At 44.4% G+C, this 18,536-nt stretch overlaps 1 protein-coding gene across 1 annotated transcript in view; it reads left to right on the forward strand.

Annotated features, from left to right (window-relative positions):
• The first annotated feature begins 709 nt into the window (after positions 1 to 709).
• Positions 710 to 18,536, forward strand: part of ELK3 (ETS transcription factor ELK3) — a 29,140-nt gene continuing 11,313 nt past the window's right edge. The window contains exons 1-2 of the mRNA XM_015858690.2: positions 710 to 1,146; positions 17,075 to 17,283. Of these exons, the coding sequence (XP_015714176.1) occupies positions 17,077 to 17,283 (207 nt within the window). The 5' untranslated portion in view covers positions 710 to 1,146; positions 17,075 to 17,076. The remainder of the gene's footprint in view (positions 1,147 to 17,074; positions 17,284 to 18,536) is intronic.

The following is an 18,536-nucleotide window of genomic DNA, read 5'->3' on the forward strand; positions in this document are numbered from 1 at the left end:
CCCCTGGGCAGCCTATTCCAATGCCTGAACCTCCCCTGGTGCGACTTGAGGCCACTCCATTTTGTTTTATCACCATTATGTGGGAGAAAAGGCTGAGCCCTGCCTCACTACAACCTCTTTTCAGGTCATTGCTGAGGGCAATAGACTCTCCCCTGAACCTCCCCTTCTCCAGACCTAATGATCCCAGTTCTCCCATTTGCTCTCCATCATATCTGTGCTCCAGACCCCTCACAGCTGTGTTGCCCTTCTCTGGACACACTCCAGGGCCTCCACGTCCTTCTTGCAGCGAAGGACCCAGAACTGAACGCAGTATTCAGTAACACAGGTATATGAGATAGAAGAGAAGCCATGAAAGATATTGTTGGGGAAAGCGTTCATTCTAACGAATCCAAACACACAGTTGAGAACCGAGATCTGCAAGCTGCTGGTCAAAACTTAAACCCCGCTCAGTGCTTTATTGCCGGTCTGCGCTATCTGAAGTGGGAACACGCTGCTCAGATTCGATGATTTCAGCAGCCCGCGACTTTTATCGCGTCCTTTTTGCGCCATATGGTTACTTTGCCTTCTGTCCCTCGGTACCGATTTGAGGTGCACCCCGGGGCCATCCCGCACGGCCCCCACCCCGAGCTCCGTATCCGGACACCCGGTGCCACCTGCGGGGCCGCTCCGGGGCCGCCTCCCTTCGCCGGGCCGGGCCGTGGCTCCTCCCCGGGGGTGTAGCACAGGAAGAGGTGGAGGTCGGGGGAGCTCCTCGTGAGTGCGCGGAGTTCCCGTTAGCGCCGTGCTATGTGTGTGTCTTATGTTACAGCCATGCCGCACATCAGTGGCCAGAGCGAGGGGAGAGGGGAGGAAAAGCCTGTTTACACAGACTGCAAACCGCCTGGGGAATAATGCAGGAAAGGAAGTGAGCCGGCTCTCTGTCTGACTGCTCCGACTTCCTGCTCGCACAGACACACACACACACACCCCGGCCGAGAAAAAAAAAAAAAAAAAAGCCGAAAAAAAAAAAAAAGGGAAAAAAAAATCAGGATCTCATTACAACAGCAACAGAGCGTTCGCAGAAGGCTGTCAGCATGGGAAAGCGGGGGGTTTTACACGGCTCCCTCTGAACACCGCGAGGCAGCGGGAGGGACCCGCACGCTCTGGGTAGGTACCGAGTCGCAGCGCAGGGAGAACTACTGCAAAGTTTCGGGGCTCTGCGAGGAGGGCGCGGGTCCGGCCGGGGGGCGGCGGGTGGGGGGTGTTGAGGGTCGAACTGCTGCCCCGGGGTCGGCCGATGTGAGTGAGGGGAGCGGGGAGCGGGGGCTCGGCGGAGCTGGGGGCTGTGCCGGGGGTAGGCGAGCCCCGAGCCCCCCGCAGCGCATCGCGTCCTTGCGGCCCCGTGGCTCGGCTCCCCCGGGCAGCATCGCTGCCTAAAGGTGGGTGGGGGGCGTCGGAGGGGTCCCCCCGGAGCCGCCGTGAGGGCTCGGGAGGCCGGAGGGGGGTTGGGGAAAGGCTGCAGCGGGAACTGCACGAGGGGCTTTAAAGGGAAAAAAAAAAGTGTCGGGAGAGTTTCTGGCTCGTCTGGAAACAGCAAGACTAATTGCCATGCGCTTCCGGTTTGAAACTGGCAGCAGACAACATCTTGAAAATGAGTCACTGCTGCTCACAAAGAAACTCTGTGGTTTTCTCCTTCTCAGGTTTATGTATTTGCTCTTTTTACAGTTTCCTTTGTAGTCCTCTGCGTTCTGCCGGCCCTCCCCCCTCCCGCTCTGCCCCGAGACCCCTTGGCCGCCGTCGGTAGTTTCCACCACCAGCCTAAAAACACTGCTAATGTTTGTGAGGAGAAAGAGAGAGAGAGAGAGAGAGAAAGGGAGAGAAAGTGGAGAGTTGTTTTTGGATCTGGCTGTGCTGAAGGTTAGAGGGACTCTGATGCTGCAGGGGGAAAAAGTTCCCTGAATTTTCCACTGGCTGCAGGAAGGGAGCCCATTTAGTCATGGCTAAGTAATGTCTGCACACACACCAACTAATCTCATTAGGAGTTTCCGTTCCCTAACACAGGAGGGTTTTGTGAAGCCCTGACAGCCCTTCTAGCGTTGTAGTTGAAAGGGAGACAAGTTACATCTTTATTTACCCAGGGGCGCAGTGCTGAGACAAGTATGTGCGGTGCAGCGTCCTTTCAGTCTTAGGGACTTTAAAAGTCAGTGGTTGCGTCCCATTTCAAGCAGGAGGTCGTGGTTTGTGTTGCATTTTGCTCTTACGGACTTCTCAATTAGTTTGGATTAAATGCAATGCAAGAAATGCTTGCAGAAGGAGCAGCACAAGAAGTGGGGTCCATGCAATGCAGCTGAAGGCAGACGCACTCTCTGCATCCATGCCAGTCAATGTGATTGCACTGTGAGAAGACACTCCTGTGCCCAGGTGCTGAGGGTGCGAGTGTGACTGAGCTGTGCTTTCAGTCCTATAAGCTCACCCTTTCGGCACTTTGCATTTTCAGGCTATATTTATTTCATACATGTCTCTTTTGACTTGGTGCTTTGTGTAATTACTTTGTGATAATTTATTTCTGTAGTAGCTAATTCTGTGTTTGGAATTAGAATGGTCTTTGCTATGTCCCAGTGATCTTCAGTTTAAATTTGAGGTTGGCTTTTCAGGGGCGTGAGGAATGGTCTGGAGCAAACAGAAAATGGAGTCTTGCTTGCAAGTGTTTTCTTCTTCCTTAGTGTCCAAAAAATGTGACTAAACCTGCAAGTAATAGGAAATAACACGTAGCTGCTTGATTGAATTATCGCGTGATACCATTAAACCCAGCAAGTGTTGTGCGAAGAAGCCATAGCTGGATGGAGAACTAATTGCTGCACACCACGTGTTTACCTTTAAGGATCTTCAGTGTTTCCTGTACTTTCTGTATCCAAGCTGCACAAAACAGTTCTTCGTTAATGTTGCTGTATGGAGCAGTTCTATTAGTAGATGGTGACACAGGCTGCAGACTCAGATGGCTACTGTTTTCATGGTTGGGCAGGGAAAAACTTAAAAAGAACATGTGAAAGAGAAGACGCCTAAACTCTGCCAGGTGAATGCAGTCATTGGGTAGTGAGGGCTGGCTTCTGGTTTTGGAGTTTTATTTCTTCTGTGAGGTTTTAGAGAGAGAGAGAGGTGCATTAATGGACAGAGTATTAAAGGTGACTGTGGGATACGTGATGGAGCAGTGAAGAGGCTTTCCCTGAAATATTGCCTCTGTAATAGGCCGCTGTTGTGTTAAATGTTGGTGGGATTTCAGTGTGCCATTTCCTGAACCAGTGTGAATGAAGAGCATTCGTCCGGACAGGTAGGAAATTTATGTAGTGTAGGTATGGAGTATTCACTCAGCTTTAGTTCTGTTCTGAAGAGAAAAAAATCCCGTTATCCTATAGAGCACGATGGTTTTCCACTCAAATAATGAATTTATGAAATCAGGAGTGTGTGAAAAGGTTGTGTACTGCTGGCTGAGGGGTGGGAAACTGTCATAATTGCTTATATCTTAGTTTTCTCATCACCTCTGTGGGTTCTTCCTAAGAATGACAAATGACAGGCCTTTGTCCTTTTAGATACCACTAGCTCTTTTATGCAGCAGCTAAAACAAGCACAGGGGGAGAAACTCAGCACAGCTTTCCTTGTAACTGTGTTTATAAAACGCAACATGCTCGGATGCTTTCATACGTAGAAATAAAACTTTGCCTTTACCCATGATCAATTCTCACTGCTTACTGATGGCCCTATTACTTAATATTTTGTTAAGCTTAAATCACGGAAACGAATCAAGTGTCTCACTCTGAAGGCCGAAGAATTCCCCTTGGCTGTGTTCTAGGTCTGGTGATCTAAACTTCACTTTCTTGTAACGCCGTTCTTGGGACAGAAGCCAACTCCAGGGTGTGTTACGGTCAAGGTATTCCTATAGGAAAGTATTAGTGATGGAGTGGCAGTGTAACAGAAGCTGAAACCTGCTTTCATTTAAAAATCTGTTCTGGAGGACTTGCTGCAGAAAGGAGGTCTCCTGGCAGGTTCACCGAGGTGCATTGGAGCTCAAGGCTTGCCCTGCGGGTCAGGCTCTTACATGTACTCATAGTGCTTGTGGAGACAGGGTTTCCGCAGCTGCATAGCAAATGTGAATCTTAGCTTTGGGAATGCAATTACACGACATTGTGTTGCTTCAGCAGATCAAAGAAAAGAAGTAATGCTGAAGTGAAAAGACGTTTGGCCCCTGAAGTTTGGGGAGAGTGGGATGGGACTGAGAGAACCAATATCAGACTGTTTGTGATGTGTGTATGTGGTGCACCGTGGAGACCTCATGCAAAGTTTGTATGTTGGTCTAGTTGCAGTTATCTCTGTTTGGTGACTCCAGTGTGCAATGTGTCCAAAGGCAGCTTTCTGCATCCCTCATAGAGCTGTGACTCTGATTACAGGATGGGGCACTGATTATAGGATGTATTGAGCCCGGGCCAGTTTAAGAGGGTGCTGTTGGTTTTGAGTTGTTGTCTTTATAACCACACCCAATGGCTCCTGCAGAGGCTGTCACTTCTGGGCCCTTGGAAGCCATCCTGTGCTGTACATGCAAGGGGTGATTCGTCATGACTCTCCCCTCCGCGCTGTCCGCAAGAGGGAATCTTGTAGTCTTGAATCATGAGGCAGATGTTTACTTGGTGTGCGGCTTCTGAAGTGAATCAACTCACATTCTGGGAGCTGTTGAGTGCTCTTGAAAGGCTGAATGTATCTGTTCTCATGTTGAAGTGTTTTGTTGAGTAAGGAATGATTGAAGAGTTAGTCATGGTTTTAAGGGGTATGTCAAGGTGTGGGTATGGGAAGGCCAGCTCACTGCTCTGCACAGCTCTCAGCCACGTGTCTGCAGACAAAGCAGATGGAGCACTGAGTACTCCCCATCTCTGTGCTCCATGCAAAGAAGGTGCACTGTTGTCTTCACACCTTTTGTAGGCTGCTTGGGGATTTATACACCAGCCATCAGACTACAGTTCAGGTTCTTAAGGGTTTGCTTTTAGGAGTGGATTTTAACCCAGGAGCTTTTGAAGGGTGAGTTTAGGAGGGGCACGCTTACACCTGCATGCATAAACTATGTGCTGGCAACAGCTCACCTGCAGCAATCACACCTATGAACATCCAGGATGAATGTGCATACACTATGTAAAGAAAGTTTCACAAAGACTCTGCCACATTCTGTGTGTGAGGAGTTAGATAGAGCTTAGGCCCTTCAAGAGAAGAATTTCTGTAGCTGTGTTTTGGTTCTTTGAAGCACTTAGATGTATCTTTATTTTTGAATGTGGCAGTGCTTCTGTGAATGCTTGTTGCAAGCATTGATACGCATTGCTTACTCTGGGCCTTGAGTGTCACCAGAGTATTAGTGTGTGGCTCCTGCAGGCTTTGTACCATTTGCCTGCTCTGAGCAAGTCCTCCTGGTCTGTTGTAGCCTTGCTCTAAATTTGGCACTGTCTGTGTGTACTAAACGTGCAAATTATGCTGCCTGTTCTGTGAGATTTCCCCCAGACTCATTTCAGAATCATTCGAGTCATGTCTGAGTCTCTGCTTGACAGTTTACTCTGTGGTCATTGAAGACTGAAAATATAGCTTGGGTAATCATACACTGATTACTACGCATTAACATATTTGCAAACAACACTTAGTCTCTTCTGCTTTAAGGGATACCTTTTTTTTTTTATTTTTTATTTTAAATCTAGCAGATCATAACTGGATCAATTGTGTGGGATGCAATTTTGCCTCTTCTCATTCTCTTCTCTTTGTTTTATCTGTCTTTAAATTATACAATGAATCATTTGATTGTAATTTTTTTCGATTATTACCAGTCATTCCAAATTGGTAAGAGCTTTCTAAGCATTAACCTAACTGTTCAATCCTGATAGTGTGATTTTACCAGGTGGGTCTTCCTCCAGAAATGTTGTGTAAAAGTCTGTGTAAAATAATGCTTCTGCAGTTGTATCTGTTCTTATAAACTTGTGTTATAGAGCACACAGAATCACAGAATGGCCTGGGTTGAAAAGGACCACAATGATCATCCAGTTTCAACCCCCCTGCTATATGCAGGGCTGCCATCCACCAGACCAGGCTGCCCAGAGCCACATCCAACCTGGCCTTGAATGCCTTGAATGCCTCCAGGGATGGGGCATCCACAGCCTCCTTGGGCAACCTGTTCCATTGCATCACCATGTGTAAAGAGCTCATCTTAAGAATCAAAATATCTACAGTTGAATGTCCCCCTGCAGGTTTCCCACTCTCATCTTGCAAAGCAGTTTACAGTTCATCTGGAAAACAGATTTCTATTACACACCCATTTCCCTCTAGTGTGGTGACAGCACCTCTTCACTGAGTCTCTTGTCTCCCTCTCCATCTTTTTCTTGTTGTTGTTGTTTTTTTATTTTTTTTTTTAATGTAGCAAATTGAGCAGATGTATTTTACTGTGAGCTTTTGGGGAAGGATGCTAATGAGAGTTATTGTTGTAAATGCTTATCTTGTGGTAATGTTGAGTGGCCTCTGTTGTATCAAGACACGGTACGGTGTAAACAAAAAGTTTAGAGACTCGAGCACTACTATTATCTCTTCTCAGCAATTTATGGTAATTCACAAGAATAAATAATCTTTAAAAAGCACTTTAAGAGCAGATTCCTATTGGCGCTGTTAGCAATATCTGGAGAAAGTCGACTATGTTCAGAGAATTTCTTTTGTGTTATGCTTATATGGCTGAGGTGGGAATTGGGATTAGCACCGAGATACAGGCACCATGAAGCCTGGTAACTCAGAGTGGGCTCAGAGCAGCTGGTGTGTGGTTAGGTGCACTCTGCTGGTGTCATGTGGGGCTGGTATGGGCTGTGTGTCTGTCCTGCCCTCTTTGTTCCCGACAGCACTTTCATTTGGAGGCTCTCTGATGCACATACTCCCACCAAAGAGTGTCAAGGCTGGAGTGGCTCCTGCTCTTTCCTGGGAGCAGGGTGCAATGTGCAGTCTGGTCCAAGCTGAGGAGAGGGGATGTAATCTTTATTTAAATGTGGACTCTCACCCAGGAATTGGTGTGCAGATCAAAATCATGGCTGTTGTGGGTTCTCCAGAGCAGCAGAGACGCAAATAACCCATTTGATGTCATTTCTAAACACATGCAGTCCAGGCTGTTCTTATGAAGTTTGCTGTAGGAATGGAAATACCCTCTTGTTTTCCTCTCTCCTTCATAGCTTGCTGCAGCCATGGCAGTTAGTTGAGGTAGATAGGACATGGACAATACAGGAGGCCAGCAGCCAGATCTTCTGTTGGCTGACGTCTCGTGCACTCATGAGGTACATTCTGCTGGGTATTCCAGTGGCTGATGGGCGATGAGAGGGGAAGTGTGTGGGTGTGACCTTCAAGTTCTTGCTGGTGTTCTAGACAAATGAGTAATCTTAGAAACGAAAAGAGTCTTTCAATTGGGTTTCAGTTTAGCTTAGTGCATGGTAAACATGCATAACAGAACTTTGATTAGCACTGAGAAGGAAGGAGAATACCAGATTGCTGAGATTTTGACATGTAAGAGAGATTCTTAATTTATGTTCTCGCAACGAGACCTTTCAGAATTAATATCACTTAAAGTGAAAAATAATAGACCTTTACTGGCGTTGCGACTAATTGCTTGTTAGTTATGATTAAGGAACTTGCACCGTGGCTTATGCTCCATGAACTATTAAAATAGTGCTATTTGGAAAGGGATTGTCTGGGTAAAATGTCTGTGTATGCACATCCGTTACCACCTGCCCAGTTGCGTTACACCACTTTTGGTATAGTGCTGTGACTGAATCCTCTTGCAATGTGAGAATGTACGGGTGAGCTGGTTATGTTACCGACTAGTTCGGTGACTCCTAGTGCTATTCCTGCATGTTCTAACAATTCATTGCACATAGGAAGGGGAGCTCTGGCTGTCACCTTGCTGAGCTGCAGGTCTTGCAGATACAGCCAGCTGCCTCAGTGAGCCTGAGCAGAGCTTGCCTTGCCTTTCATTTTGACCAGCCTCCTCTGTCAGCACTGTGTTAGAGAGACCGAATATCAGAATATTGCTTGGCTGATTACTGGAAAAATCCATCAACAGGGGAAGATCATTTAAAAAAACTGAAATATGGAATCTTTTAAAAGCGCCATTTAATCCAGCTGATAACATTAGTATGTCATTTAATGTTACAGCCTCTAGAATAAGTTAAAGAGTGTTCAGTCTGCTGCCCCAGCACTGGAAGTTTTGATATTTTGGTTTAGGATAGGAGTGCTGATAAGGAAAAAGGAATGATCATCTCTTGGGGTGTCAAGTAGACTTCTGTAATAGCCACTGCTCCCGAAGGCTGTATCAACTTGGGGACATGGTTTAGTGGGCATGGTGCTGGTGCGCTAACAGTTGGACTAGGTGCCATTACTGGTCTTTTCCAGCCTTAGTGATTCTATGATTCTATCTGCCCTCTTGTGTTTTTAGCTGTTTTTTGTTGTTTTTCATTATTTTTCTGTACATATTTTCTCTGAATTTATCAAATAGACCATCAGAGATTTATATTGGACAGTCCAGTACCCGTGAGCTGCGTCCTACCAATTTCAGCAAAAATCTAAGAGGAAGTCCTGTGGGGAAAATAAACATATAGAGCTGCCTTTGGAACCAGAAGTCCCTCCGATTGCAGCATAGTGCATTGCCAGCATGCCACAGATGTGCGCCACATGAGGAGACAGAAAGCAGTATGAGGAGCCTGCACTCATTTTACGTCTTTCCCAAGGTGCATGGCTGGGGCCGCTGTGGATTTATGTTGTTCTGTTTTTGGCTAGCTTTACAAATAGTTGAGCAGGTTGTTTTTCAAGCCTTTCACATGGAGGCTGCTAGCCTAGCTATCTTTCCTCCTGCTGATGGCTTCTGCTCACTGTGATTAAAATGGTTTCTTGCATCCTTATGTCAGGAACTGGAGAACTGCATCCTTGCGGAGACTTTGCAAACAGCCCTGTTTTAGGGGCAGCATCATCACACCTCCTTGGCGGGCGACCAGTCCTTCCTGGTGTTATTGTGTAGGCAGCGGAACTTCTTTGGACACCCACCTCAGCCTTTCTTTGATTAATTAAAAAAAAAAAGGAAAAACTGAAAACACTGTATTTCCAAATGTGCCTACTGGAACCGTTTCTGGATGCGTGTTGTACGAGTGCTTGCTTTTCTGCAGGGACACTTGATGTTGGTATGTTGTGTTTTGCTGGGTCTTGCTGCTGTCTCTCGTGTTGCTGTTAGCTGCAGGAGTCTGTTTGCTTTTAATGTACTGAGGATGGAGCAGTGGGCATTCTTGCTTGAGGAGGAGACCCTGTTAATTGCTACACTTTACTGCCAGTAATCACTTAAATTATCACATAGAAAAGAGAATCACACAGGGGTGGTGGAGCTGACTGTGCTGTGTGGCTGCGCTGAGGACATCAGCCAGCAAAACCCTGAGCTGTTTTGGCACATCCTTAGACCAGTTTGGATGTGTGTTGTAGTATTGCTGTAGTGCGGATCGGAACTTCTGTGCTGGGGCACCTCCAACTTTTTCTAACGTTTCCACTGGGTGGTGCTGCAGGAATTCCTATTTTTTTTTTTCCTTTTTTCTTTTTTTTTTTTTTTCAGTTGAATCTGCATTTCCCAGAAAGACGCCTCTCAAGTATAATAGGAGGAAGTCCTGATTTAGAAAGTTTTTGCAGTTTCAACACAATAGACGAACTTAGAGGATGCTCTGGCAGGAAACGTCCTGGTTGCTGGATGTGGAAAACTGACCAGCTCTCTGTCCCATGCACCCAGCCAGTTCCCTCAAGTGCCTTGGATGCAGATCACACCTTTGGTTTGATTTATTAACCTTTAACAGAGAAAGTTCTGCATCGTGTTAAAACAGGTATATTTACACACTTAGATGTGAGCTTATTTTTTCCAGGCCAATTAAATTAGCAGCAGGATCTCCATGGATGATGAATAGTTGAAAACTTCCTAAGTAAACAAACCGATATTTGTTTTTCCTCCTTTCTGGCAGAATCATCGACTTTTCACCAACCACATCCTATTTATCACTCTGGAAGCATCTCTGTTGAGAAACCAAGTGCGAGGACTGACTCAGGCTTTTGCTTTGTCCTTTCAAACGTTTCTTAGCAGAAATTTGGACAGATTTGGCAGTGCTCTGTAACCTCCCATGTTATACGTGTTGCTCTAATGACTGCTTTTTGATGGATACTTCAGCTTTCTTTTTCTTCTGTAATCAAATATAAAGCAAATGCACTCCATTTTCTTTTTTTGTTTCGTTTTATTTTTAAGAAACTAAAATATAAAGAGAAAAAGTCAGCATAGAGCATTTGTAAGCTGTTCAGAATTCCATACTAATATTAATCATAGAGTGATGTGTAGACATCTATGGCTGAAGCAGTTACAGGCTGCCTTACTGTGTGGCTTTATTCCCTACATACGTTATTTGGTCTTTGTATGTGCCCTCGTAGAATTGAATTACTTTGGTAATTTCCAATGAGTTTTTAAAAGCTCATCGAAATGCTTCTAATTGTTACCGTATTTTAAAAACAAGTGTAGATGAGCAGCATTCTAATGCGTCATGTTAAAAAAGCAACTGGGCATGTTCTTCCATGTGTTGGCGCAGTCCTTTCAAGGGTTAAAATGAACCTGAGACAGTTAGAAAAATAAAACCAGAGCTGCTATTACAAACTGGGACAGATGTAGGAGGCCAGGTTTCCTGTGGCCCATTTTCCAGTTTCCTGGCTGCAACCTGCAGAAATAAAGGAAGCCGAATGCGAACGTGAATGAGAACCTAACAATGCCCCACGTCGCCCTGCTCCGAAAAATGTGCTGCTCGCCAGAATTAGGGTACAAAAGCAGTAGATGGATGCGCAAAAAATATACGTGCCTTTCCCAGGCTGGTTGGGAATGAAAAACAAGGCATTTGTTACGGAGAAACGCTGCGTGCTTGCAGGAGCGCTGGCTTCCCTGTGAGAGCAGTGTAAATGGAGGTGTGTGCCTGCTGTGGCCGCGTGTAAGAAAAGGAGCTGGATCTTCTACAGCTGCTTTGGCTGCAGAAGGGAAAGGCTGTGTTTTTCAGACGTCAAGTGACATTCATTTCCGTGCCCTGAGTCTGCGTCTTAATCCTTTTCACATACATGTCTGATCACCAGCTCTCTGTGACAACCTAAAGAGCATAATGCTGGCTGACACCTTCCCGATTTAATTGATCCCCAGCTGATTTTTTTCTGTCCCCCAGGCTCCCCTGGCCCCCTCTCATACTCATCCATCCCCCCTCTGTCCCAAGTGCCGTGCCCTGTTTTATGGCTTGGAGCACCAGGTGTACTCTGCAGACCCTCCGAAGTGACAAGGAGCTGGTTTAGATCCTCGTGCTTGGAACAGTCTCTGGTTTTAGGCTTCAGAGCTTGTTCGTATGGATTGTCCGGGGTCAGCAGAATGTCCCTCTATTTTAGAAAGGCTGCAGAGGGGCTAAATGTTGAGTGGGGATAAAGGATTCATTTAGGAGGCCTGGCATGTCTGGGGGAATGAAGGATGAGGACGCAGCTGTAATGTGCTCTTTCTTCATGTGGAAGCTGAGGAACTGTGCAGGCATCCAGGATGCTATGGGGCTGCTTTCCGGCTTCTTTGCCGCCTTCTAGCTTTTCCTATGCAACAGTCTTATGAAACTTAATGCTTCAAAGAGCTCTCTGCTTATCTCATTGCTCATGTCATAAATCTTTCTGATAGGGAGCTCCTTCTTTAGCTGGCTTTGTCTCTGACACTCACAGTTTTCTGATGCTTGCATATGTGTTTTATTTTTTTCCCAGTAGGTTAATGACTTATCCTTGAAGCCTTAATGCCACTTTGCTGGCATTTTATCCTAGAGAATTTGATATGTATTGCCTTGGTCAAGAGGTAGCAACGCAGCCCATCAGCACACACATTTCTTTTATATGTCTTTACCATTTCTAGTACGACTTATATAAGGTTTTAGAGTGCTTGCTGGTGCTGGTAGAAGCTGATTTCCATGCATTCACAAAGAGCCAGGCTTTGCCTTCCCCTGCTGCCACCTATCACTACATAGGAAAACCAGATTCTGGGTGGGATGCTTTCCCCTGTGGATGTCTGCCCTTTAGGGAGAGCTTTCGGCTCTGACTTTGTTGCTGCTCCAAGTTCATGCGTATCAGTCAGGAAACTAAGGAGCTGGTTTGAAACAAATAGGGGCAGTGTTAGCAGCACAGGTATCCCCAGTTGCCTTCCTCCCACACTGGTCCTGAACGTAACATTTGATGCACAGAGGTCACATTGTGTCATGCTGGCCATGCAGTTTGTAGGATTCATACAGGGGTACATTGGAAAGCATGTACCTTAGGAATGCAGACAGGGTGTTAACGTGGTTGGCTGTTACTGTTGCCTGAGAAATGGATTTTCAGACCTGAAACATCCTTTTGACACTGTGTGCACTTCCCAGTGTAATTCATTTGAGCTCAGCCGCTGATTTTTTTTTGCATCAGTGATAGTGAAACTGATGACAAAGTAAAATTACCATACGATTTCAAGTCCAGCAGATCTCGTTTCCTGGCTCAGAAAATAACTGAGCCTTGAATTCATTGTATAAATATTAAAAAAATGGCAAAGTTGCAAAACCACATCAAAAATAACATGAAGAAATAAATTCTGACTCTGTTGTCTATATGAACTCAGATTAGTCTTTCTGTGGCATGGAATAGATGTTTCTGTTCCATAGGTTGCCTGTCTCATTCTGTACCATAGATGAATGCCACTAAATTACTGCTTTTTAAATACTATTTTTCTTTTAATCCATGTAACCTCAGTGTATAATTCCATGTATTATTTTCTGCCCAGCATTCAAATCCTTTACAGAGCACAGAAGTAAGAGGAATATTTATTGTTACGTCTTGATACTAATAAATAGTTGAATGAAATGTGAAATATATGCCCCATAGGGAGTGACCACATCCTTGTACACAGTCATGTTGTATTAAGGAGAAAGGGTGGGTTCTTTTTCAGTCAGTAGAAGATGAAAAGAAGTAGAAAATACATAAATGATATATAGAGTTTTCTGAAGATTTCTGATTCTTCCTAGTCATAATATATAATAACTTAGTGATTAAATTACGTGGCCTGTAATGCTTCTTGCAGGTGATTTTACTGGTCCACTGCTCAAATCAGCTGCATGTGCACTGTGGGGCCAGGTTGTTCTTCTGGGAGGGGAGCTGGTAATTTGTGAAACCCCAAAATGGTGCCCAAAAAGAAAGGAGAGTTTCATATTGTGGTTGAGCTGATTGTAAATCAAGAATTTTGGACTTTTTCAAGAAAAGATGAGAGTTTTACTGCAAATCATTTTAGGGAATGAAAACAGGACACCAGCATTAATACCAGTTTACCACCTACAAGCTAGTCCATAGGAAATGCCCAAAGCCTCTTTTGTCAGAATATGTAGGATGTTACATCATCATTTATGCTGAGCACAAAGTTTCCATTTAAGGTGGTTACAGCTGGGAATATTCAGCATTCAGCACATCAGAACTGATGGCATCAAGTTGGATGCTTGGAAGAAAAGGGCCATATGAGTAATGATCATCTGAAAATGTAGCTTGCCTGATTTGCCTCATGCAGGAATTATGTATATATAGTTGCTGTAAGCTTGTGAGCAATGTGGGAAGTTTTACATAGGAACTCAGTGTTGGGTTGGAGTGCATTGCTGCACTGAGCTCTTTTTGTCTCATTTCAGTATGGACAGGCTTGGCTCGTATCTAAGAGCAGACTTATGCAGGTACTGATTACACACACGGATACTGAATTTTTAGGCCTGCAGGTTTTGTATTAAGCCTATTCAGAGCTGTGTGCATGGAGACCTGACCCACAGCTTTCGCTGGGAAGGAGATAAGGCAAATGAGTTGGTGAGGAGGTGCCTAAATCAATTCCTACCACAAGCATCTGCCCTGGATCCAGCGCCTGGATTGCCCCCAGAGGTCACACATGCTACCCAGGTGGTTAAAGAACTGATCATGAGCCACCTTTTCCTTTACAAATGGTTGCAGTCACTCTTTATAGATGTTACTTTTTGGAAGTAACCTCTCCTTTATTATCAGGTTGGTAGCACTGAGTGGGTGCCCGCGTAGGATGTTCTGCTCACACAGCTTTGTGCTGATCTGCCTACGGCTGAGTCACCGTGTAGGCCCACACTTGGTAAATACAGTGGAATCCAAAACTGTTTATGTTTGGTAAGGTGATAAGCACCAAAAAACAGGTTCACAATGGCAAGTGTAGTGCAGTGTTTGCTGCAGGTTACCCTGAGAGCTTTCTTAGCTAGAGGTGAGTGGGGATGAGGGAACCTGCAGCAAAGTATGCTTCACTGTGAGATCAGTGCCAGCTGAACTCTCTGAAGAGATGTGATTGCTGATCATCTGAAAGAATATGTGATTGATGATCTGGAAGGGAAGAATTGCATCTCTGAGGACTGTTTTCAGTCATGTCATGGAGGTGGAGCTGGTGTTGGTGATTGTATAACTCTTCCATCTTTAATTTCCTCCTGGGCCAGGCTCTTTTCAGCAGTGCTCAGCGACAAGATAAGGTGCAATGGGAACCAAACTGTAACATAGAAAGTTCCATATGATCCTTAGGAAGGACTTCTGTACTGTGAGGGTGACCGAGCTCTGGAACAAACTGCCCAGAGAGGTTGTGGAGGCTCTTTCTCTGGAGATATTCAAAGACCTGCATGGGTGCTTTCCTGTGTAATGTATTGTAGGGAACCTGCATTAGTGGGGGATTAGACTTGATGATCTCCAGAGGTCTCTACTGCACCCTTCCATTCTGTGGCATTACATACACAGGTTTGTAGCCTGGGACACCTGCAAGCATTGTAATCAAACTTTGAAGAAATTTATTTACCACTACTAACAATTTTCCAGAGTAAAAAAAAAGAAAGTTCTGTTTATGATTTCTTGTTGAAGAGAGCAGTATGATTCAAGCTGACATTATGCAAGTATCTCTGTAATACATAGTGTATAGAAACTGTTTTAGAGCAATGTGTCTGCATATACCTACCATCTATGGTAATACAAGCTATAAAGCTTTAAATGTTAATGAGAAAGTACGTATGTGTGGTGCCAGATGAATAGGGCCACTTTAATAATTATGACATTAGAGATAAATGATCTACAAAGGATGTTAATACTTGCACAGATGGTGTAGTTTAAAGGAACTTTATAATAAGGACCGTAGAGCAAATACATAAGTTCCAGGTACTTTGAATTCTAGCTATATATATCTTTCATGCCTTAACCTGGGTATAAAGTGATAAAAAAACAAACAAACAACAAAGCAAGTGCAAACCCTTGAAAGTGCCAAAGCACCCGTAAGAGGCAGTTTTGTTTCAAGAGAAGCTAACAGCATTGTGCACCTTTGCCATCTATTGAAGGTGCTGTGAAGTTGCATTGCATGGCTGGCTCTCATGGATATATATTTGTCCTTCTGTTGTTCTGACTGCATTCACAGTCAGAGAGAAACGAGGCTTTTGTAAAGATAAGAACACCAGAATTAGTTCTGCAAACCCTTGTTTGGCCAGTGCAAATTATTTGGAGCAAAACTCCAAATTCTGTTTTTCTGCAACACTGCAACCTTTTCAAGTATCTTTACCTTGTCTTTACCAAGTGAAGCATATGCCGTTTATTTTCTTTCTCAACTAGTGCGTGGTGAAGACAAGCATACAGCAGCATCTGGTGAATTAGTGAGAGAAAGAAAGGGCTTCTGTAGCTCTGGGGCAGACTGAAGAGGCAAAGCAGTACCTCGGTCCCCTGCTGCACCGCTGCCTGCAGGGATAGCTGGAGGTCTCCTGCCCTCTGGTGGTCAGCACACCAAAGGCGAGGTGAGGCAGGGTCCCTGATGTGTTCGAGAGTAATACTGAGACCTAAAATGAACGGGGAAATTAAGAGTCAAGAGTTTGTTTCGATAAAGACAAAAATATCCTTGTTACACAAAGTTAAGTCAAGTAATAATTGACCCCATTCACAGAAGAGTGAATTAACCCAGTAGTGTTGGCACCTCTTAATCTGCATTAGGTAGAGATAATGTAGAATCATAGAACGGTTTAGGTTGGAAGGGACCTTAAATATCATCTGGTTCCAGTCCCCTGCCATGAGCAAGGACACCTCCCACCAGCTCAGGCTGCCCAGGGCCACATCCAACCTGGCCTTGAGCACCTCCAGGGATGGGTCATCGGTGTTGTTCCAGTGCCTCACCACCCTTGTAGTTAAGAATTTCTTCCTTATACCTGATCTAAACCTGATTTTTTTCTGTTTAAATCTGTTACTCCTTGTACTATCCCTACTCTCTCTGATAAAGAGTCAGTAGCATGGGCACTTAGCAAGTGAGAGCCAGGTACTGTTAACAATATTCATTGCTCTCAGTTGTATGTGTAATCATAATAGGAAAGGACATTGTCAGGGAAAGGTTGAGAGTGTGCTTAAGTAATATTGAACTTCTATCATGCCTGCAGAATAGGCATAAAGGCTGTATGAAATAAGGAAAGCAGGCTGCAGTGAGAAAGGGAAGTGTGGGTTCTGGTCCTTAAAACAAAGGAACTCCTCCATGTTTTATTTTTGTTTTGGATGGGGGAACATCCAAGCAGGTTTCGTATACCTGTCATGACAGTAAGTAGCAGTTTTGCAGTTGCTTTTGGCACGTGGTTATATCAAATCTGGGGTTTATTTTGTTATTATTTTTTTTAATGCTGTACATTCCTTTCAAAGGTAGCAGTGTGCGCTGTAGTGGAGACCTGGACTGGAGATGACCCTGTACCATGTAAACTAAGTGGGCAGTGCTTTGCTAAATACTTGCTGTATTTTCATGTGTCTCATCACAGCAGTGCAAAAAACCAAACATGACTGAAACAGGAGTTTGAGACTTGCTGGTTTTATGGACATTTGGTTGTAAACGATGTGGTTTCCTTCGCTAAGTTATGTCAGATGGTTCTTATGCAGAGCTTATTGCTGAATGGAGTGTTGGCTGGAACACCTGCTCTCAAATGTTTTTCACACCATTGCTCTCCTTTGTCCCTTGTAGGTATGGAGAGTGCAATCACACTGTGGCAGTTCCTTTTGCAGTTGCTGCTAGACCAGAAACATGAGCACCTGATTTGCTGGACGTCTAATGATGGAGAATTCAAGCTACTCAAGGCAGAAGAAGTGGCTAAGCTGTGGGGACTCAGAAAAAACAAACCTAACATGAACTATGACAAGCTGAGCCGAGCGCTCAGATACTATTATGACAAGGTAAATTTTGTTATTCTCATGCAGACTAAGAAAGTAGAAACACTACTGTTAAATGTTTCAACCCTGTTGTGGGTGCTTTTTAAAGTTCTCTTGGTTAGTTTTTACAACAGACAATATTGCTGAAGGAAATCGTGGTGGAGGTAAGAGGGCAGCCAAGATCCACAGGAAAGCACTGCACGTCCATTTCTTGGGGCAGCAGCTGGGGGAGGATTTGACCCAGGCTTACACTTACTGATGCTTTCATATGTTTCCATGTTTGGCTACCTGATATTTTCTGTAGCATTTGACAATAATAAAATAACTGTTAATAACAGAGAACTGTTTGATTATTGCAGCCTGCACAGGATCTTCAGAATGCAGGGAGGTGGTAGAAAGCAGAAATGCTCCAGTGCTGCAGGTACTGGCAGCTGTACCAGCAGGTACCCCCTATGCTAGAGCAAGGAAAGAACACACAGGCAACCCGACAGCATAGAGGGTGGGCATGAGTTTTCCAAGTGCTTGTGGGCACAACTTTTGGAACCTGGATGCTGTTGGCCCATGTTTTAACTATGGGTTATGTTTTTTTCTTGAGCTTTGTAGTAGAATTTCTTTATTACAGTTGTATTGGGTTATAATGTTTACTTGGGAACGCAGCATTGAAAAACATCTAGAAATATTTTGATGGAGCTTTGTTTATTTGCCCCTCTCAGAAGCTGGTGACAGATGGGCAGTGTAGGCACACACTTAGCATTGGCTGTTAGAGGTCTATTTTCAGCCTCTTCTTAAAAAACTGAAATATGAAAGTAAAACTTGACCATACTCATCTGCAAGTATTCAGGTCAACCAGTTTGCTTTTGATTTTCAGCAATGGTGACCATGCTTGTAATCTAGAAGAAGTCAGTAGAGGGTACTGTTGGCTGGCGCCTCTGAAAATCAAACTTGCGCAGTATAGTGGGAGTTGGTAAGATGACTCTTGCTCTCATGAAACCATTCTTCACTTGGAAATTTAATCCTCGGTCTTATTATTTGGCAACGGTATAATAAGGAATGCAAAGATGAGAGCAAGGAGTAAGCAGAATTTGAGTTAGATTGCTGCAACAGAAAGATGTTTGAAGGCAGTCTATAGATATTAAATAATTTGGAGATTATTTCCCTTTAAATCAATGTTTTTAGTAATATATCTGAATTCTTTGTTATGTTCCTTTGTTCCTTGTATTCTTGAAGGTTACATTTAAAAGAGGAGTCATTAGATTTTGCGTATTAGAGAGGAACAC

Source organism: Coturnix japonica, chromosome 1, assembly GCF_001577835.2.
Source record: "Coturnix japonica isolate 7356 chromosome 1, Coturnix japonica 2.1, whole genome shotgun sequence".
NCBI classification, from domain to species: Eukaryota; Metazoa; Chordata; class Aves; order Galliformes; family Phasianidae; genus Coturnix; species Coturnix japonica.